At 40.5% G+C, this 22,596-nt stretch overlaps 2 protein-coding genes and 1 pseudogene across 3 annotated transcripts; all 3 read right to left on the reverse strand.

The window, feature by feature from the left end:
• Positions 1-3,796: 3,796 nt before the first annotated feature.
• On the reverse strand, positions 3,797-12,253 carry LOC112177939. 2 transcript variants are annotated; one of them, XM_040509944.1, is made up of 4 exons: positions 12,179-12,253; positions 11,566-11,660; positions 11,447-11,476; positions 3,797-4,768 (listed from the first exon to the last, which is right to left on the reverse strand). In XM_040509944.1, the coding sequence occupies exons 1-4, from the start codon at positions 12,236-12,238 to the stop codon at positions 3,916-3,918; spliced, it is 1,038 nt and encodes a 345-aa protein (XP_040365878.1). In that variant the 5' UTR covers positions 12,239-12,253; the 3' UTR covers positions 3,797-3,915. The 2 variants fall into 2 exon arrangements, with proteins under 2 accessions (XP_040365878.1, XP_040365879.1); XM_040509945.1 differs by lacking the exons at positions 11,447-11,476; positions 11,566-11,660; positions 12,179-12,253 and adding an exon at positions 5,464-5,572.
• LOC121050325 lies at positions 9,167-11,424 on the reverse strand (annotated as a pseudogene).
• Positions 12,254-12,288: 35 nt separating the features above from the next.
• On the reverse strand, positions 12,289-17,663 carry LOC121050651. The gene is made up of 3 exons (XM_040511448.1): positions 17,258-17,663; positions 16,702-17,012; positions 12,289-12,402 (listed from the first exon to the last, which is right to left on the reverse strand). Exons 1-3 carry the CDS (start codon positions 17,661-17,663, stop codon positions 12,289-12,291), a joined length of 831 nt encoding a protein of 276 aa, XP_040367382.1.
• Between the last annotated feature and the right edge of the window lie 4,933 nt (positions 17,664-22,596).

Below are 22,596 nucleotides of genomic sequence, written 5' to 3' on the forward strand. Positions count from 1 at the left end.
TTAAACAATAATGACTCAGTAAAAGACATGCTTTATAATGGCTGTAGAGATTCATAAACTTAATGACATCCTAACTTTTTATGCAGTCCTAATTACATAACAAGCAGAGTTCCTTCACTAATTCATCCTCTGAGATATGTTGCAGGAGTTCCTTCACTTATTCACCCTCTGAGATATGTTGACCTATAACGGATTCTTCATGACCACAGTGAACTCCTGCTTCTCCTACAGGTCCACATTGGCTCCATGCACCGCTTTCCATTCAAATCCCCAAACCAGATTGGCCACAAAATACTCAAGATGAAGCATATATATAGCTAAACCAGAAGTAGGACAAATTCTCCTCCCTGCCCCAAAGGCATCATCTTAATCTCTCTATTTCCTGTTATATCAACCCCTTCTTCTGCACCACCACTCAAGAATCTCTCAGGCTTAAGAGCCATAGGGTCTTCCCACACTTTTGAGTCCCACCCTATATCAGCCACTGTGAAATTAAAAGTAGCATTCTTGGGCACCTCATAACCATCCAAAACGATGTCTTGGGTATAACTGCGTGTGGCAACACAAAGTGACCAGGTGGGTGACGCCTTAAACCCTCCCAGATCATAGCTTTCAGATAAGGCATCTTCTGCAGTTCCTCCTCTTTCATCTCTTCCTCAGTTTTTTTCACAACCGGCCCTTAATCTGTGAGTTCCATCTCATAAGGCAACTTGCGGGGCCATAACAAGCTGCTGATTAGGGAAATGGCAACAGCTCCAGGAGGGAGTTTGTTTGCTAAGATTAGACTGAGAATGGTTTTGACAAGAACAGAGATGATTAGGGTAGTTACTATGAGGAAGAACCAGGTCGCCATGGTTTCAGTGCATGATAATTGGTGAAGTTTCTATATATAGAACACTCGTGTTTTTGAGTTGTTTATATACAAAACCATAAACAGTGATATGAAACATTTCCCATCACTCAATTTCAATCCACAAACAAAGTGAGCTAAGTGGCTACTGGCTACGTAACAAAGAAGGCTATCCCAGAAATGTAAGCAACCACACAGAATAGTAAGAAATCAAAAGCAGTAAAATGTTCAAGCTAAAATTACCTCCTCCGCGAGTCCAAAACCTCGATCGTTCTTCACTGTCTCAACCGGGTTTAGGAAATATTCAGAGAGAAGAAAGGGAAGGAAACATTAGGGAGATGAAACTAGGGGTTACAGAGTTGAATTTCTTCTTGTTTTTTTTTTATAATTTGCTGAGATTGAGTTGATTTGGGATCCTCGTCTTTGATTTTCTCATAATCTTCCTTGAAATTACTTGGGACACTTTACAGGTGCAGCATCTTTTCCATGTGGAAGGGGCTATGACCAGTTACCCATTTTTAGCCCAATCACTCCACCTTCAACTGTTTGTGCCCACTTACCCAATTCGACAGTGTCATGACTCATCTAGGCTCCGGAAAAAAATGTTATTATAGTAGTGCCACTACACTAAAACCGCACGACTCGTCAGTTACCCATCTTTGTCAAACGTCAAACCGATTCAAAACTCTTCCTCCCTCCATACCCGATTCTCTCTCTCTCTCTGCCTCACTCCCTCTCTCTCTCTCTCTCTCTCTCTCCCTCTCTCTCTCTCTCTCTCTCTCTCTCTCTCTCACCTGGATTCTCACCGTTCTACGGCGACGACGCTTCAAGGTCCAGCAATTGTTTTCCCTTTTTCGGCTTCGAAGATATCGAAACAGGTAAAAACTCAATTTCCGACTCCGTTTTCCAGTTTTTTCATGTTTTCTGAGGAACCTATTACAAAATCTTCCGTTTAAAGTAGTTAGAAGTTTCATTTTGGTTACATATCTGTGAAATTTCTCGAACAACTTTGCATGTTCCGAAATTGGTGAAATATAGGGTTTCTGGTGCATAATTGTGAAAATCTGATACGAATGTTGTTTGTCGATTCTAAACTGTTAATTTAGAGAAAATGAGGAGTGATTGAAAGCCTAACCATAAAAGTTGTAACATTAGTGCCCCCCAGTAGACTTTGTATTGGGGGCCAATGATCACTGCTTTATTCATTGTCGGACTGAAAACTGATATTCCAAAGTAAATGTAGTGTTAAATTGCAGTAGTCGATAAATGAAACAAATTGTGTGGTTTGTGTCAGTCTAGTGGGGGGCAGTAGACATATTATTGACCCTCATAATGTGGGTTTTTAGACATTATATGTTGTTTTGAGTGTGAATAACTTCTATAAACTGTGAAACATAGCAAGCGGTGTAATGTTTGATGCAAATTGTTTGGTTTGTGTTAGTCTAGTGGGGGGCAGTAGACATATTATTGACCCTCATAATGTGGGTTTTTAGACATTATCTGTTGTTTTGAGTGTGAATAACTTCTATAAACTGTGAAAAATAGGAAGCGGTGTAATGTTTGATGCAAATTGTGTGGTTTGTGTCAGTCTAGTGGGGGGCAGTAGACAGATTATTGACCCTCATAATGTGGGTTTTTAGACATTAACTATTGTTTTGAGTGTGAATAACTTCTATAGTCTGTGAAACATAGGAAGCGGTGTAATGTTTGATGGTCTATTGGGGGGCAGTAGACACATTAGTGCCACCCAATAATGTCTTTCTTAGGAGACAGTCATCATCTCTTATTGATTATAAAATGATCCTTTTGGTTTTGTTTGTGGTAAAGTGCAATACACTGTGAATCCTTGAAACTGGTGCAAGTTTTGATGGTTTAGTGGGGGCAGTAGACACATTACTGCCCCCTAATAATGTCTTAATACGGAGTCAGAACCCTTCTCTTAACTATTTTAGAATGATCATTTTGGTTTTGTTTTGGTGTAGAATGGGTAGACCAAAATTCACCTTGATGAGTGACTCAGAAGAAGATGACCGGAGTTCAGATAACTGTACTGAGACAACGTTTAACCAACCCTGCAAAAAAAAATTTGACGAAATTAGAAAGAGGAAGCGACAACAGGCAGAACAGATTCCTGATGAAGAATCTGCTGAAGAAGAAGTCAATGAAGATTCAGGACGATCGACTGAAGAAGAATCAAGGAAGGCGGGGACAACATGAGGAAAAGATTGCTTGAGAGGTTCATGCACCTACTATTGGGCAGAAAGTGAGGAACGAGATTAGATATAACATATTTAGAAATGAAGTTTTCGTATCCGAAGAGTAGGGATTGTAAAGTTCTCATACTAGCCTTATCTTCAAACTATGGTGAAATGAACTGCATTATTGGATGATATAATATACTGTTGTTGACTTCAATTAGAAGCAGGCACTTTACACAAATCCTCCAAAGTAGACATGTTACTACCTCCCAATAATTTTTGTTGTTTAGGTCAGAATACTATTGGGCCCCACTAATATTTAAGAAGATGGCCAGAAGTATCTCAGTTGGTATTTAAATTTGTTGGCAACATTTGAAAAGGGTTTCAAATCACTAGGTGTCCTTGAAAAGATGACATTACTGGGGGGCAGGAATTTGTTTATTGCCTCCCCAGAAACCAACTGTAGGCACTAAAAACAGCTCAATCCTGTTCGAAAATTGACTTCAACTATCTAAAAGCAACTGCAATAAACCCAAAAGTATAATTCTGTATTCTAAAAAGAATAATGATTGTTTGAGCCTGAATATACAAGGAGTCCTTGAATTGATGACATTATTGGGGGGCACTAATATGTTTATTGCCCCTCCAGAAACCACCTGTAAGCATTAAAGCAACTTAAACCTATTGGAAAATTTAACTTCAGCTATGTAAATGCAATTTTAATCATCCCAACAATAATAATCTGACATTTGAAAAGAAAAATGATTATTTGAGCCTGAATATAAACAATTACTGGCCCCCAATAAACCAATTACTGCCCCCCAATAGACAAATTCAAAACCTAAAAACTCTTTACTGAAACATATACTACTGCTGAACGAGAGGTTCAGTGCAACTCAACTTGTTATGAGTGCCCATTTTGCCACAACGACCACAACGAATCAGCTTCTTTTCAACCTCTCCAATCGACTTGAACCGCTTCATCCTAGGCCTCCCGGGGGGCCTCTTCGCAAGGGGAGGTAATATACATTCAGAAGCAGATTCCGAAGAAGACATATCAACATTGGTTATAGGACGGATAGGAAAACTGTAGCTCTTCTTTAACATATCAACATGAAAGTACTTATCAATATAATCATTGGCAGATGATGAAAAAGCACGAAGATGCCAATCACAACCTTCGGTTCCAACATTTGCACAGACTGCATGAATACGGTCCAAATCATTTCTCAGGAATACAAACTCGAAACCAACTGCAATTGCATACTTCCTGAGCTTCTCACGGAGCTCAGCAGCACTATGAAACTTATCCCCGACATGATGAATATAAGAACTCCACTCATCAGACAAATACGTCTTGTGAACTTCAGTCCTGAATGCATCACCCAAATAATCATCTTCATCAATAACTTTCGAACCACTATCCACCAAACAAGTTCTGCTAAAACCTCCCCCAATCTTTAAAACTGAAATATCGACACACTCTAACCTATGTATTCTAGCAGAGCAAAACAGCATTTGGAAATCACGATCGTTACGAAGAAAACAAACTTCACAACCAGGAACTGAATACTGAAGCTCAATAATATCACTCGGCAAAAACTGGAATGTACGGAAAATGTCTTCATACAACTCAGAGTAGCTCATGCATTGATTCAAAGGAATCATATAACCTTTGCCAGAGTAAAGGCACCTAGCAACCAGAGGATCAGCCATAGACCTGTGAAGAAAACACAGGCGAACGAATCTATTATTAAACCGAAAACACATATTACTGCCCCCCAATAAACTGAGTAGTGCCCCCCAATGATTTAATCAAAACTACCAAAACGAAATAGAAGCAGTACCAAATTACTTTTAAAATAATGAAAAGGATAACTAGACAACAATTACAGCAACTTAATAACACATAAAAACATTACTGCCCCCCCAATACATAGACTACTGGTCCCTAATAATATAGTCAAAACAACAAAAACAATTTGGAAAATGTAATAAATTACAATGCATTCAAATAAAAAATCAATAAGCAACAATTATAGATACTAAAATATCATTGAACACACATTATTGGCCCCCACTAGAAATATTACGGCCTCCCAAAAATTTAATCAGAACTACCACAACACTTCGGAAACTGCTCAAACCCAAATCCAAGCATGAATTCACCAATAGAAACACGAAATTAATACAGAAATTCAAAACTAACACAATGCACTCAAAAACACCTAGAAGTTCAAATCAAAACTGCAAAAACAATTCAAAACCAAAATAAACATAACACGAAGCTCTAATTCAGAAAAATCAGTTCGAAAATAACACAACAATTCGTACACAAAAATTCCTAAAATCAAACAGATTAAATTGAGCTAAAAGCCAAACAGATTAGATAGAGCTAAAGAAACAAAAGCAAACCGCAATGGAGGAACACAAAGAGCATCTCGATCTCGATCCATGTTAAAATCACAGCAGATGTTCTCTCTCTATGAATCGCAAATCTTCTACCACCAGCTCTAAATACAAATCGCAGAGCTTCACACACCGAACGCCAGAGAGCTTCACAAACCCGAACCAGGGAGCTTCTCTCTCCTGTCTCTAGAAATCGCACAGCTCCTCTCTCTCTCTAAAATGATAGAGCTCCACTCTAAAAAACCAGGGAGCTTCTCTCTCTACAAATCCAGCCGATCCTCTCTCTCTAAAATCGGAGAGCTTCGCTCCCTAAATCACGTTTCTGTTACAATTTGAAAGCGTTTCAGTGATAGAGGGGCAAAAGCGTCAGGAAAATTGGATAAAACAGGCACGTGTTGAAAAGGTTGGGTAATTGGGGTTTAAAAATGAAAACTGTTGATTAAGTGGACAATTTGTTAGAGTGTTTGGGTAAGTGGGGTTAAATGACCCTAAAATTGGGTAAATGATCATTTTTGCTAAGGTAAAGACATTTGAGATTGTTTTATACGTAAACAAATGAACTGGTAAGAGTGACAAAGCTGTAATTTCCTAATTGACACCAACACTATCAGACTTGATTAGTACTTGAAACAATGATACTGCTCGTAAAACCACATTTACAAGCTGTCACGCCCCTGATTTTACACACATGAAAATCGATATATATAACCCCATAATTATATATGCGTGAACGTCCAGTCATCAATACAAAACACCTGGAATCTTTTTCCCTTTAACTTACACAGATATTGATGCCCTGAACCCTCAAAGTTAATATAAACTCGCTCCATAGAGTTATATATTACAATGCTTACGAAATAAATTGTCAACAACAAAATAAAACGTAAATGCAGCTCAGAGTAACTATACAACGGAAGTCCTTATCAACGGTAAAGTCACAAAGATAGCTTCCTACCATAAAGCTGCACAGGCGTCACCTCAGCTTCAGCCACGATCTCCTCGACCTGCAGGATTAACCCCTACACCATTCCATTGAATAGTGCATCGGGTTCCACACAACAAACCCGGTAAGCTTATGAAGCTCGTATGAGTAACTCAAAACCAATTACACAAATTTCACAAAAGCCTTCTGCTCATAACCTCAATCCTAGCATCCAATTACACAAATTTCGGTCAAACAAGACTTCCTCAAGAAATGTTTAACGCCATCCTAACGCACTACGGCGAATTCCAACATCACACTCATTTTCCATTCCCCCCCTAGGAGCTTTTGTCATCATCATGACATCAAAGGTGAAGAACAATGAATCACCTTCCTATCCTCACTACAGAGTACAGTTCATAACCGCTATGGCTCTTAATGTAAATCAAACCATCAATCAATACAATCAAGGAGAAATCAAGGCAATCACATATCAAAACAAGCAAAACAATTCATAGTAACCCCTGCATATAATTTAGTTCAGGAGGTCACACTAAGTCAAACAACTCAAGACAAAGTAGTCATCGAAGTCCCACACTCTGACGTCTGTAGGTAGCCCCAACCATCACAGCAGTCCTCTCGATCTTTGTTAACTTAATAACAATTCAGCTCCGCTACCGAGCAGTCATCACATTGATCATCGCACAGATTTCCACCGGTCATCACTTAGATTTACATCATCCTACTGATCATCACATAGATTTCAAGGATCATCACATAGATTCACAAAGATATCGCCAATCATCACACAGATAGCGATCATCACAGAGACTTCGCCGGTCATCACATAGATAGCTATCATCACATAGATTTCGCTGGTCATCACATAGATAGCGATCATCACATAGATTTCAACCATCCTACTCATATTCCTACACAAGCTACACAGATATTTCTATACAAGCTTTACATGACAATCATCACAAAGATTCACCATACTGATGTCATCGATTCATTACACAAATATTCCTACATAAGCTTTTCATGACAATCATCACAAAGATTCACCACGAAGTCACTAATACATGAATATATATGTATATATATATATCCCATAATATATATATAGACACACATAGTCATCCACTCAGAAATGCCACTAATACCAACTACAGTTGTAGTTAACCTAATAACTCCAAGACAATAAGGTAGTCATGCTCATAACAAATATCAATCCTACTCATAACACATATCGATCCTGCTCATAACAAATATCAATCCTACTCATAACACATATCGATCCTGCTCATAACAAATATCAATCCTACTCATAACACATATCGATCCTGCTCATAACAAATATCAATCCTACTCATAACACATATCGATCCTGCTCATAACAAATATCTATCCTACTCATAACACATATCGATCCTGCTCATAACAAATATCAATCCTACTCATAACACATATCGATCCTGCTCATAACAAATATCGTGAGATTTCCCCAACAAACGATAAATGTAATTCGTTCACAAATGAACCTTGTGAGATTACTCACCTCGAAACTCCCGCTACGTCTTCAATACAGAACCGAACCAAAACTATCACCAACCACTCGTCCAAATACTTCGTCAAGTACCTAATCACATATGGTTTCAACTTAGTAATGATTCATATTTGATTTAAGTTTGAAACCCCTGTTTTTGAACTAAAATCCCCAAAGTGGTGCCAATCGAGGCAAAACCACATCCGAGACCTCCCAAAGTCTCCGGAATACACCCACGATCGATGTGACCAAACCACAAGTCGATCGGACGCTCAAATCTTCACGGATCGAATAAATTCACCGATATGAAACGGCAAAAATCATAACAAATCCATTCGAACTCCAAAATTTGCATATTATATATCGAAACGCTCGTATCGACGAGTAGAAGACATATAATACCAGAAACAGTTCCTTAAGTGGCCGGAACGCCACCGGAACGCCACCACAGACGGTGGTGCACCGCCGCCGGCCAAAAACTCATTATTTCACAAAACTCCCAACATCAAAAAGCTTCATCTAAGCATGCTTGTGAACTCTCATAACTGGATCGAAGTCAGAAAACAAGCATAAGGGATCGAAAACTACCTCACAAGCCGTGAACAGTAATCCAATCCGAGTTTATCGAAGTTTCACGTGAATCGATCCAAACAACCATCAAGGATCGATCGGCGAGGCTGTTCTGAGTCCAACCAAGAAAAATCGAAGCCGTGCCGATTTCCGGTCGGGTCCGATTTCTCCAATCTGCACCGCCTTGAACTGCCACCGAGACGGAGAATCGCCGTAAGAGAACACCAGAGGGACGACCAGACGGAGGAGGCGACCCTGCTGGCCAAGTTTCACGGCCGGAGACCGCCGCAGTTGGCCGGAAAAGTCGGGTCGGATCGGCCGGGTTCGGGTCGGGTCAGGCGGTTTTCTTCGATACTGAAGGTATCGACCGAGAGAGAAAAAGGGAGAGAAAAAAATGAGTTTCCGGAAATGGAAGGAAATGAAAATAGTAAGTTTCTCCTTCGGGAAACTTCTATTTATACTAAAATGGAAATTCCTTCCAATGGCCATAACTTCCTCATACGAACTCTGATTTACGCAATCCGCATGTACACGAACTCGTATCGACACGCTCTACAACTTTCGTGAAGGAAGTTTTCGGAGAATCTCAACGAATAAAAAGTCAACCTTTGGCAACCCCCCTAAACCATATTTTTCGAATATAAATTCGTCCGAAACACTTCCGCTCCGTCCACAAGCCACGAAACCGTCCAACAACCATAAAATTAATTCCGGAAAATCCTCGGAAAATAATTACGAATTTCCGGGGCATCACACAAGCATTATAAGTTCATAAACAAAATGAAACCAGAAACCACAGTTTCATACACTAAACTCATAGTTACAAACTAAAACCCAGAACCCTTCATTCATTTCATCACTCTTGGTGAAATGTTCGCCTTCAATGGATTCCTCATGACCATTGTGAACTCTTGCTTCTCTGCGAAGTCAACATCCTCTCCCTCCACACCTCTCCACTCGAATTTCCACACCAAATTCGCCACAAAATACTCCAGATGAAGCACAGCCAAACCAAGTCCAGGGCAAATCCTCCTCCCAACCCCAAACGGCATCATCTTAATCTCTCTGCTCCCTGTTATATCAAACCCCTGATCTCCTCCCTCCTTGCTGAAAAACCTCTCCGGCTTAAACTCCATAGGCTCCTCCCACACCTACGGATCCCACCCCATATCCGCCACCATGAAATTCACCGTCCCGTTCTTCGGCACCACATAACCATCCAAAACGACGTCGTGCGTGACGGAATGCGGCAGCGCAAAGTGGCCAGGTGGGTGGCGCCTTAAACCCTCCAAGATCACCGCTTTTAAATAAGGCATCTTCTGCAAGTCCTCCTCCTTCACCTCCTCCTCTGTTTCCTCCACAACTCCTTTAATCTCAGCGAGAAGCCTCTCCTGGATAGTTGGATACTTGACGATATTGGCCATGATCCACTGCAGAGCGGTGGAAGTAGTATCCGTTCCTGCACTGAGAAACTCCGAACATAGGCTAATGATCTCTTTTTCGTTCAGCTTCCTCTTCTCGTCGGGAAGCTCGAGTTCCCAGAGTGTGTCTAGGTAACAAAGTACATAATCATCGCTCTTGTTTACCATGGCATCCTTTCGGGCTCGAATCAGAGGAAGTAGGACATCTTCTTGGGCTTTTCGGATTCGAAAGAACTCCTGCCAGCGATTCTTGAGGAGGATTTTCGTCAATGAAGGCCAGAAATTGAGGATGTTGAACCGGCCCAAGCTGAGGATTAGCCCGCGCTGGACTTCTTTGATTTTACTCATCTGATTCTCGTCGAGTTTGTCTCCAAAGCACATGAGAACTAGCAAGCAGAACATGGTGTACTGGAAATGGTCAACGACTTTGACTCCTCCTCCGTTGGATTTGGATTGGGATTCCGTTAGGCGGTTGGCGAGGATGTCGAGGACCCACTTGCGGGCCCCGCAGTAGGATTTGACGCGGGAAGGGTGGAGGATTTCGGAGGTGAGGTTGCGGCGGAGGAGGGGCCACGTGGGGCCGTAGACGGCGGAGGTGATGTTGTGCTGGTTGCTGCTGATGATTCTGTTGGTGGCCAAAGCCGGGGGGCGGTCGGCGAAGACGGCGCCGTTTTGGATTAAGGCCTGGTGGGCCAGGAAGCGGTTGGAGATGAAGACGGTGGGGCGGGAGCCAATGCGGAGGGTGATGATTGGGCCGTAGCGGGCCTGGAGTTTGCGGATGATGGGCTCGAGCTCCGGTAAGGATTTGCGGAGCCATAGGAAGCTGCTGATTATGGGGACGGAGGTGGGTCCCGGCGGGAGCTTGTTGGTGGTGAGGAGGAGGGAGAGGATGGGTTTGAGGAGGAGAGAGATGAGGAGGAGTGTGGTGAGGATGAGGAGCCAGGTTTCCATGGTGGTACTGATGAGTGCATGGTTTTCTCAGTTTAGTAGGAAGGTGACAAAGAAAGAAACGAGAGAGGTGGGTAAGGTCTATTCCTAGGGTGCGGCTGGAATGCCCTCTTTATGAACTTGAGTTTAATTGATGGGGTCTCTTGCTTGATGCTTCCTCTTCCTCTTCCTCTTGTCCCATCGATTACCTCTGGTATTTAGATACTGATCCTTTTTCTATGCAGTGTCTCTTTCACTTGTGTCACCATGGAGGTCCCCAAGCGGTCGCAATCTCGTTTATGATACATTGTGTATCAATGAGTGTATGATCAATTTGGTAGAATTTCTTTTCAAGCCTTGTTGATTACCGACAAGTGCTTTGCAGTAGCGAACAGTGTCAACATACAAGGCTCAATGCCCATTTGCTTCCACAACAGCTGTTCTGCAAACCAATAGTCACCACCAAAAGCCTTTTGCCTTCTTTCCACCGTAACAAAACAAATGGCCTTGCATCACTTGCAAACAAGCCACACAAAAGATTGACCAAGCAAGACAAACCACACAAATCATCAAAATTGGTGTCTGGAGAGAAAAGCTCACCCTTGCCGTTCCTTAAAGACTTCTAGCAAACTGCAAGCAAGGAGGAATGAAATCAGAAACTTGAGACCAAGCTCTGAAGCAGAAGCTTTTTCACTTCTCTATGAGAAATTTGGACTCACCTTGTCCACCAAATCCAAGCGATGGAAGGACGTTTGCTGTCAAAGTTCTTGTCTGCACTTGCTGTCAAAGTTCCTGCCTGCAATTGTACTTGCAGCTAGCATATACAAAAGGCTCTGTCAAACAGTGGATTCTACAGAATGGCAAAAAGAACATGGTCTGGAAGAAAAGGAAGAAGAAGATGACACTCATGTAAATGACAAAGTCGAAAGCAAACTCTTTGAAACCATGATTCTCAGAGGGTGCTATGCTGTAACTTAGTTCTATTTAAAGCTAAATAACAAGGAACAAGGCTTTTAATAAAAAAACAAGGAACAAGGCATTCTCCAGATTCATATGGCATGCAAATTAATCTTTTAATATGTTTACTACGTGGCGTCTTCTCAAGCAAGAGAGAACAAAATCAATATTCAAAGCATAATGTAAGGCTACTAATCTAGCTTGATGATAAATGTGTGACTTCAGTTGTCACCTGCATATTAAGGCATGCAATAATTAATCATGGTAGACAAGCTTTTGAAGGAAAAAAAAAAAGAAGCGGTGGGGTTAAAAAGCATTTGAACTCTGATATAAAGTAAACAGACCAAAAGCAGTGCATTGCAGCAGCAAGCTCACCTCCTTGTGATCATATCTTTTGTTTTGGGCAGTGGAAGACAAAATCTCATTTGCAATCATAGCATAATTATCAAACTTTGGTTTGCTGTAACTTTGTTGATGGATGGAAACTACAGACAAAATATTAAGAGGCAAAAGTAATAAAACTTTGCATATTCCTCGAAGCGGTGGAACTGCAGATAAATATAATGACCTTTGGAGGAGCCACGTTCAGCTGAATATACCTGCACACAAAGAACAAAAATTGTTAATTAAGCACTTGAGATTCATGTCGTAGCTACAAGACAATAAATCGCAATGAGGTAGCAGTTAATTGCCCATTCTAATACTCACCAGGTGTTCAGGAGAGCAGCACAAAATGCAATCCCAGCTCACCAGGTGTGCAGGAGTGAAGCACAATATGCAATCCCAGCAAAGTAAGTGGAAGAATACGCAGACCCCAGAAATGCCCCGAAATTTTGATAAAGAAAGCTGGCCCGGTGTTACAACTCCGTCTTCGAATTGAGCTGACTAAATTGATCTCCATCTCCAATTCAACTTCTATCCTAAGCTGATGGCCACGCCAGAGATATTCTCAAAGAAAGTTCAAGCTCATTGAATCATCCAGATGGCGTTTTGGAAGTTCAGTTTGTCGAAAGATAAGCTGGGTGCAGAGATAAAATTGAGTCGTGGGTGTCCAGGTCTGTATCCATGGGTTGCAAGCTTTTGGGCTCAAAATAATCTCCCATCGACAAATTTCGGAGCAGTGCAAAGCCCACTCTCAAAAGCCCATTGCGCAGCTTCGCAAAAGTTCGGGCCCAATTATTCCTCGATGAGTGAAATTAAGGAGAGGAAGGCGACATTCTTGGGCCCATTACGAAGCTCGGCACATTTGGTTGCCCAAATCAAATCAGTGGATGCTCTACTAAAATCGGATGTTCTTTTGACAAGTTCAAAAATATATATATCTGTTGGATAAAAAGATCGGCATAAAACCGAAAACTCAAATAATGAACTATAATAGTTTGATCCATTCACATGGTATGTAGGCAGTTTAGCGACCCATTAGATGCAACAACAACTCCAAGCACAATCCCTGACTCCATCAGTCAAATTCGGCCAGTGCCAAATGAATCACTGACTCTAGTCAAATTCTCCCAACACCAGAAAAGTCAAATTCATTCTCAAATCACACAAATAAAGTCAAAACCAAATTCAAGGGCTTTAAACCCTATTCCAAACACAAATTCAAAATAAATGGATCATCTACCAATTTAAATCTCAAATGCCGGAACTACATGTGGTTTGATCCCGCAAAGGGTATGTAGGCAATCTAGAACCAAATTTATCTAGATGCAACCGCGTCCCAAAACACAAAATCGAATCCTTGGTCCACTTCAACCAATTTCGTCCCAAACACTATTCTTATTCCAAAATCAAACCCTCCAATGAGTCATCCACTCATTGGAACTCTTGAACTAACTGTTCATAGTGTAACACTTCTAAAAACTGATAGAGAAGGGGCAGGTAAAAACTATCTGAAATGCAAAGCTTCATAACTTAAACTCGGGAAGTCAAAAATGCAGGAGACTGAAATACATGAAGCTTTGTTTAAAACAATGTAGAATCAATAAAATTGAAAAACAAAGGTGATAGGCCTAAAACAATGAATTGAACTTATGAATTGAACTATTGAACTGCCAAGTGCTATAGTTTTGTATGATTGATCATGATACACTCATGTTTCAAGTTTTCAACTTTGCATAGTCTCTTTTTCTAATCTCTGGTAAAATTAGTGGGGGGCAGTGTTTATGGTTTATTTTCACTCTTGAAAAGCGTAACAGTGGTATGTGTGATGTTATACAGTTGTATTAGTGTGTTGAAGTAACCCGCACTCAGAGTTTGTGCTACTTAATCAACAAAAAGGCAATCTGATTTGTCTTTCATTTACTTTCACTAATAACTTGCGCAGATACAGATGCCTTGTTTTCATATTAGTGCATCATAAGGGCAAGTTCATTGGGCTCAGTTTTTCCTGGGCACCACTTTAGTTTTGCAGCTTGGGACACCAGAAACTCACTATTGCAGCTTCCACCGGATCTGGGGTAAGAACACAGTGGGCAGCCCAGGTCACAAGCTCGGGTAGGACGGTGACTGAGCCATTGACCCAGGTTGCCATGCTGGCCCAAAAAGAAGAGGAAAGGGGAGACGCGCCGGCTTGGTGGTGGAAGGCAGTCGCTTGTCACGTAGTGCCGACAAGCCCTGCAGGAGCGTGCGAACCAGTTTTTTGGCGTGTAGCGGCGTGCGGCTGGAGACGTAGCAGGTTGCCGTTGGCTGTGCATGGGAATTTGAATGCAACGGTCAACATATCTGGACCATTGCTTATGATAATTGAAGGGATCGGACGGCAAAGAATTATGGACCTATAATTCCTGTTTTGCAGAGGTAAAAAAAAAAAAATCTTTGTAACCGTTAGATAATATTACAACGGTAACAAAAAAAAATAGAACAAAAATTTCCTATAAATACCTCACCGCCTATTTTACTTCTCACACAAAAACTATCATCTTTCTTCCTCAAAATTTTTTGTTCCTTCTCCTCATAGCTTTCATACTCTACAATTTTTTGATTTCAATATGAGTGTACGAGGCAATACGATTGTCCAACCAGTATTAGATCCAAGTATTGACGGGACATGTTGGCAGACTAATGAAGACATTCAATTGTGCAAGTCTTGGAGGGCTTTTAGCCAAGATCCGTCAAAGGGCACGGAACGAAGAAAAGATGATATATGGATAGACGTACGCCAACACTATGCCTAACATTGGGATGGATATGTCCGATCATTGCAAGCTTTTCAAGGGAGGTGGAAAACCTTGAAAGTCGAACTTTATGCTTGGCATTGTGCGTTAAGGCAAGCGAAAAGTTGGTACAAGAGTGGTGTGAATATGATTGATAAGGTATGAATTTGTAGTGTAACACGAATATTAATTTTTATGATTCTATTAGTGTATATTAAAATTTAATTAGTTGATACATCTTACTTTAGATTATTAGTTGAAATATTTTGTTGATAATTATACTTTAAATTATTAGTTGATATATTAAAATTTAGTTGATAATTGTACTTCAAATTAGTACTTCATAATCATACTTTAGACTTCATTTTATTTAAATTATACATTATACTCACTTTATACTTAAATAGTTGATACGTTGTACCTCGTTTATATTTGTACTAATAGATTTATACTTTTTTGTTTAAATTAAATAGCGACGTCAAGCACAAGATTTGTGGAGAGCTGCGATGACCAAATCGAAAGGAAAACAAAAAAAAGGTGATTTCATTAGTTTAGAATGTTACGAGATTGTTAAGGGGTTTCAACAATTTGATGACATTCCAAACCATTCCTCTTCGGCTGGAGGAACCTCCAGGGGAGGAACTGAACGGATGCACACACAACAATCCGTTCCTGATTCTCATGTCTAGTTGGATATAGATGCAGATGAGGTAAACGCCGATGCAACTCCCAATCCTTCGGTGAGGCCTCAAGGAAAGAAAGCTGTCAAAGAAGCTATTCGGAAAGGAAAGAAAGCATCCAATGATTCCAGTCCTCTGACAGCCGCTGTGGAGACTATAGCAACCAACCAAACATCAATGTTGTCTGCCAAGGAGAAATGTGATGAGGAATATGCTCGATATCTCCGTGACCAACAACAACGAGATTATATATGCTTGCAATTGGATATTCAAGAGAGGGAATTCAAAATTCAAGAGAGGGAAGAGCGTATTATGGAGATGGACACAAATAAGATGACGCTAACCAAAAAGAATTACTGGCAAAGAAAACAAAAAAAATTGCGGAGAAAGAAGCTGAAGATGCAACCCGTGGATCTAACATCCCACAACCACCATTCACCGGTGGATATTATCCACAACCTCCTTTCCCCAGTGGCTATCCACAACCACCATTCCCCCATGGATATTATCTACAATATCATTTTCCCGGTGGTTTTCCACAACCAACATTCACCGGTGGCTTCCCACAAACACCATTCACCGGCGGCTATCCACAACCACCATTCACCGGTGGAGTCCCTTCCCTACCTTTCTCTTTGGGTGAATCCACCAACCCCAACCATATGGATGACCCCACAAACACAAATTGGATTCCTAATGAAGATGAGGATTAGGAAAATTAGGGAGTTATATATTTTAAATAAGTGTATTGTTATGATTCCAATGCTTCGTTTTTCACTTATGTAATATTAGATTGATGAAATGAAAATTTATTTGAATAATACCCTTACAAATGAAAAGCAAAATGAAACCACACAAACATAATTAAAAACATAAAAACTAAATGAAAACACACACAAATAGCAAATCTAGATACTCCTTTTCCTAAAAGTGTTGAATGAGGCATTCCTGAAGGTTGGAGTGACTGTGCTCAAATCTAATTTGTTGGTAGCGGTCCATGAATCCGTTCATATGATGAGCATCTCTACCAACAGGATCAAATACCGGTTGGTCCCTCCCATACCTCAGCAATCATGGGCCTCATATTGTTATCCTCCTCATCATCGCTGTCTTCAGGTAGTTCATTTTCGACAATCATGTTGTGTAATATAATACACGTCAACATGATGTATCGAAGGTCCTCTTTATGCCACCCACGAGCAGCTCCTCTAACAATACCAAACTGTGACTGTAATATACCAAAACATCTTTCTACATCCTTCCTATACCCCTCTTGAGCCTTTGCAAACTCGATTTCCTTGGGACGTGTAGAATTTCGAACAGTTTTCAAGAAAGTCGCCCATCGAGGATAAATACCGTCGACGAGATAGTACCCTAAACTGTGAGCTTTGTTGTTAACTTGGAATTGGATCAGAGGTGCTCTACCGTAAGCTCATCAAACAACGGAGACTTTGCCAAGACGTTCAGGTCGTTACATGCCCCGGGCATTCCAAAGAATGCATGCTAAATCCAGGTGTCGTAAGATGCGACTGCTTCCAGGATGATAGTGGGGATATGTTTCCTACCACTATATTCTCCAGCCCAACCTGTCGGATAATTCTTTCATTGCCAATGCATACAATCGATGATCCCAATCATTCCTGGAAAACCTCTCCTCTCAGCTTTGGCAAGAAGTCGTATGAGGTCGGTATCAGTAGGAGCGCGGAGGTATTCTGCTGAGTAAAGATCAACAATTCCTCGTGTAAAGTACTGAAGGGCCGCGACGGAGGTGGATTTCAACATTCGACAATACTCAGCACATTGATATGCCCCTGCATCGTAAGCAAGCATTCGTAAGGCGACTGTCATCTTCTGCTCCGGAAGCAGTCCGACTTTGCCGGTAGCATCTGACCTTGGAACAAAGTAACGATCATACTGGCAAAGGTCAGTAGATATACGCTTGAAGAGATTGAGACTCATCCTGTAACGTGTTCGGAACACCGGATCTTTGAACACTGGTTGGTCGACAAAGTAGTCAGTCAACATACCTTTGCCCTTTTCTTCTCTAAGTCGTTCCTCATTTGGTGCACGACCTGGATGAGAACCGACCTTTTGGTGTTGGTTGCCAGATTCTTCTGAAATTTTTCACACATAAAAGTGTCGGTGGGTTATTGTGACGTCCAGAACCCGAATTCACCGGTTTACTAGTCATTTAGAAGGTGAACGATCTTTACTTTCACTTTTACTATCATTTTAGTGCTTTTAGTGGCCCTAAAATTTGACTTTTTGTTCGGGTCAAAATTTGAGAAAATTTTCTTCATGAAAGTTGTAGAAGACGTTAAACCGAGTTCAAGGACATGTGGCACGCTAAAATCGGAGTTGTAACAAAGAAGTTATAAGGGTTTTAAGTTAGTGGCAGTTTTGTAATTTTGTGGAATTCATGTCTATAAATAGAAATCTGGACTTTCCATTTCGGGAAAGCCCCAAAAATTTCCAGGTTTCTTCCTCTCTCGCCGATGTAACTTTTCGACGTCACCGCCGCCTCATCCGGCCACCTATGGCCATGAAATTGGTGTCCATCTCTTCGTCTTGAAACAAGGTTTCTATCTATATATGCCTTGCACCCTATCATTCACCACAGACAACGAATCGAAGCCAAGTTGTTCACTGTAGCAGCTCGGGTTTTCTGGAAAATTTTCCAGATTTCGGCCATCTCCGGCGGCATTTTTTGAGCTTGATCGATGCGCCTCGAGACGTGGATGATATCCCTCCAAGCTTTTTTCCACAAATCGAAGTGAAATTGACGAATCGAAGGTTTGAATTTCTGGGTACTATTTGGAAATCGGGTTTTACTGTTTGAGCTTAGTTTCGGGTATTTTCATGTGTTTTCTGACTTTGTGGTAGTTGAGAAAGATGTTTGGATGGTTGAGACGAAGCTGCTGCCAAAATTTGGTGGCCGGAGGCGGAGGTTGCCGGTGTGTGAACAGTGAGGTGAACAGTGATTGCGGTGCGTGAACAGTGACTTAATGTCTGTTTTTAGCTAGATTAATTTCTTAAATGTTGTAGAGCTTGTATGTGAAGTTTGGATTAAATTGGAGAAGAAATGAAAATTTTGATTTATGAGAATAGGATATGGGAATCGTATTTAAATTCCGGATTGTTACTCACGAATTATGATTGTGTACAGGGCGATATACCGAGCTATTGCTTGATGAAGGAACTCGTATGCGTGATCGCCTAAATAGTACTGTGAGTGGACATTTGTTTTTAAATTAATTATGCATGCAGTATTATTATATCCTTCCAATTGAGATTTAAATTATGTTTTGAATTATTGAGTTTTATGGTTTATTGAGCGTTGATTTATCGAGATTTATTTATGAATTACGATATTAGTATTGAAATTCCTTCCCGAGGGCTTTTAGTAGATTTTTGAGATAGTTATTCAGGAGTTATTGAGTTGAGAAATGATTTTCGGGAAGTGACTGATTCAGAAAATATTATGAGAATTATGGATTTCGAATATCAGTTTTTATGAGGATTTACGAGTACGAATGTTTCATCGAATATTTGAGCATGATTGAATTATCAAGATTTATTGAGCTTTGAGCTCCGCACTTATCAGCCTTGAAGTTAGATTGAGTTTTCTTTCCGAAAGCATTTATTGATTTACAGAGTATTTGATTTATGCTTTCGAGGATTTAGTGAGATATTGAGGTTTGATTTAGCGAGATAATCCTGAGTTATGCTTTCGGTGAATTTTTAATGTTTTATTGAAGTAACAGCGAGTTTCTTTCCGAAAGCAAGTAATTGAAAGAGGTTGTTTCCAGTTTAGTGAGGAGGCTATCAGTCAGCGCATGCATGCATTACCTAGTTAGCAGTCCCTTCTAGGTAATAGTCTGGTTGGCAATCCCTTCCAGACTACATTCCGATTGGCAGTCCCTTCCGATGCGTCACCGGGTTGGCAGTCCCTCCCAGGTGACATGAGGTAGTAGTTGGCAGTCCCTTCTCACTACCTGTGGTTAGTTGGCAGTCCCTTCTATCCACCGCCTCCTGTTCCGGTTGGCAGTCCCTTCCGATGCGTCATCTGGGTGGCAGTCCCTCCCAGATGGCATGAGATGACTAGACAGCAGTCCTTTCTAGTCATCAAACGAACCTCTTGAAAAGGATGTGTTATGAAAAGGATTGAGGATGAGATTTTAAGAGATTGCAGTAAAGTTGATGATTGAAAGTATTTTCCAAGATTGTTACTGCATGCGAGGTTTTAGAGATTAACTTGGGAAAGCATTAAGTTGTACTTATTCATTCGAAATTACTAAATTTTCGTCCACTCACTCTAACGGATTTTAAATGTTTTCCCCTGGGCCCTTTGGTTTTAAATGCCAAGTTTGCAGGCCAGTTTAGCTGGAGGTCGAGCATACATCGAGTTGAGGCATAGCTGTTGTAGCTTCCGCCTTATAAAAGTATCGGTTCTTTATCTTTTATTTTATCATCTTGTACGTCTGTACATTAGATTGCTCTGATAACCCATGATATTAATATTCTTAAGTTTAGAATTGTTGTAAATGGGGGATGTTGTGATTTAGGGAGCATGGTGGCTCTAGAAGATTAAGGATGGAATATTTTAGAAGTGTAAATGTCTTTCTACAGGTTTTTGGGTTGTCCACTTTTAGAGGGAGTTCCGCCAAATTTTTGGTAGAATTTCTTCTAAGGTGGACCCCACAGGGCCACTCTGGATTTCAAGGTGAAATCCGGGGCGGGTCTTGTCAGTTGGTATCAAAGCACTAGGTTGTAATATTCTGTAGACTTGTTTCGATCTGGTTACCTTATATGCTTGATGTTACTCAGTACCTCTTGAGTGATGGCCCGACTGCAGCGGTTCCCCATCGTTTACTCTTCGGTGCTGAAGTATTCATCAAGTGTGTAAGGTACATGGTTAGTTGATTTTCCATCAAGTGCTATGCCTCTTATTCGCCGACCTCATAGGGATTTCTCTGCGTATCAGATTGTTTACGTGTCTTGCACCTTTCCCTGGTAAGGGTAGAGTAAGACTACTCTACAGATTCGAGTTGTACTATGATATATGATTCGAGGAAATGTTGTGGGTATATCTTCCTCGATGCCAACAAGTTTGTTGGGGCATGGATTATGGTGCGAGATCAGAGTTTGATTTTGTGCTTGATTGTTAGAGATGAGCGACCAATGTTTTGGGCTATCTCTGAATCTCATAATTGTTTCAGAATCAGGATTATTGTTGGAATTAGTAATAATGATGGTTATGACTATGAACCGAGTTGGGAAATGTGTTGCTTGATACGATCGGCTTGTAAGCAGGAAGTGGAATCTTACTGGAATTCGATGGAGATTCTTTGTGAATATCATTGTTGGAAATCATTTATTGAGAATCCAGATTGGAAGGTATCCCAACTGGACACCTTACAGCCTCATGTACGCATTACCTTCCGGTAGATAATAGGAAAAATTGAAGAAATCTTCTGGGTTGTTATGGTTAGAGGTTGTGTTTCCAAGTGGCTATGGTCACTGATGTTGTTAAGTGGGAAGCGATAACAGTAAATGAGAATTGTAAGTAGAATGAGATTTTTAAAATTGTTGGTTTGGGTCGTTGACCTAACCAGGGTGTATGAGCATAGTTTTGCTCGAAATAAAAGAAATTGATTTTAGATACCATAACTTATAGTTTTTTCTTCTTGAGTCTTGGATGGTATCGAGTACGGAGATGAACATGAGTGGGTTTTTATAGTTATGTACTTGAAGTTCTAGAAATCGGTAGAATGCTTAAGGTTTTATAATAGAGTTACTGTTTTGGTCGGTAAATAATTGGGAGAGTTGGAATCAACTCTTTGTATGTGATATTATGCAAATGGGTGTCCTTGGTTATCCTCTTTTGAATGAAACAGTTACACATAAGATTGGGGAACAGCGGTAATGACCTTGTTGGGTGTCCATAGAAGTTCGAACGGAATTACTATGTGATACGGATTCTGATTCGAGTTTTGAATCATGGAGCCTTGAAGGTTGAATTGTGATAGGCTCTTGGTGGAAGTTTTTCCTGACGGATGGGTTGTGATATGATATTAGCGGTTAGTGGAATAACTTTAAGAAAATAAGTTTTCAGTTGGCTCCAGAAATATTTTAAGTTAAGGCTTGACCAGGACTCTTGTTATTTTGGGTGGAAGGTATTGTAGCATGCTTTTAAGTGACGTACTTCAGTGATGGTTATTTTGAGGAAATTGGATCATTATTATGGTGGGACCCCGTTCGGATCCGGATATCACTTGGTGTGCTACAAGATGTTGGACAGGGTCCTTTTATTTATATTAAGGATTGTTCAGGAAAGATCTTATGAATTGTGTTAGCTACCTCGGGAAATTGGCTATTGCTTGAATCGAATATACGTAATGGACTTCTTTGGAGGAATTGAGCGAGTTTTGCCACTCTGGTGACCCTTAATTGGAAATGTACAGGAAGTTGTTAATACGAGTGAAATCCGGTCACCACTTGTCTAACTGTTTGAACATGAAGTATGAGTTGAGTTGGAATAAGTTAATTGGGCTCATGTACTATCAGGGGTTTAACAGATATTTAAGTACTAATTATTGAGCTTTTATGGTTGAGTTATGTCATTGGATTAATTCTTAGTGAGAAGATTTGGAAAAGTTTTTGGTTCAATTTTAGTTAGCGCAGGAATGTCGTTGGGATTGTTGTCGGGGATGAAATTTTATTAATTAAGTGTTGTTCGGAGAGCGGACTTCAGTCATCATATTCTTATTCCAGTGAAAACAATTGTCACTTGAGGATGCCAACTTCGAGTTTTCCTAGTTAATCAAGGAAGCTATTTTAATTATATTTGATCAGAATTCTAGTCAAGCAGCAAATGACACATATTGTGGTGTTTCGGTGGTGAGAATTACATTGGTATATGAAGTAAATTTATCATTTGTGGTATTAGAAACCAGCG

This window comes from Rosa chinensis, chromosome 7 (assembly GCF_002994745.2).
Source record: "Rosa chinensis cultivar Old Blush chromosome 7, RchiOBHm-V2, whole genome shotgun sequence".
Lineage (NCBI taxonomy): Eukaryota > Viridiplantae > Streptophyta > Magnoliopsida > Rosales > Rosaceae > Rosa > Rosa chinensis.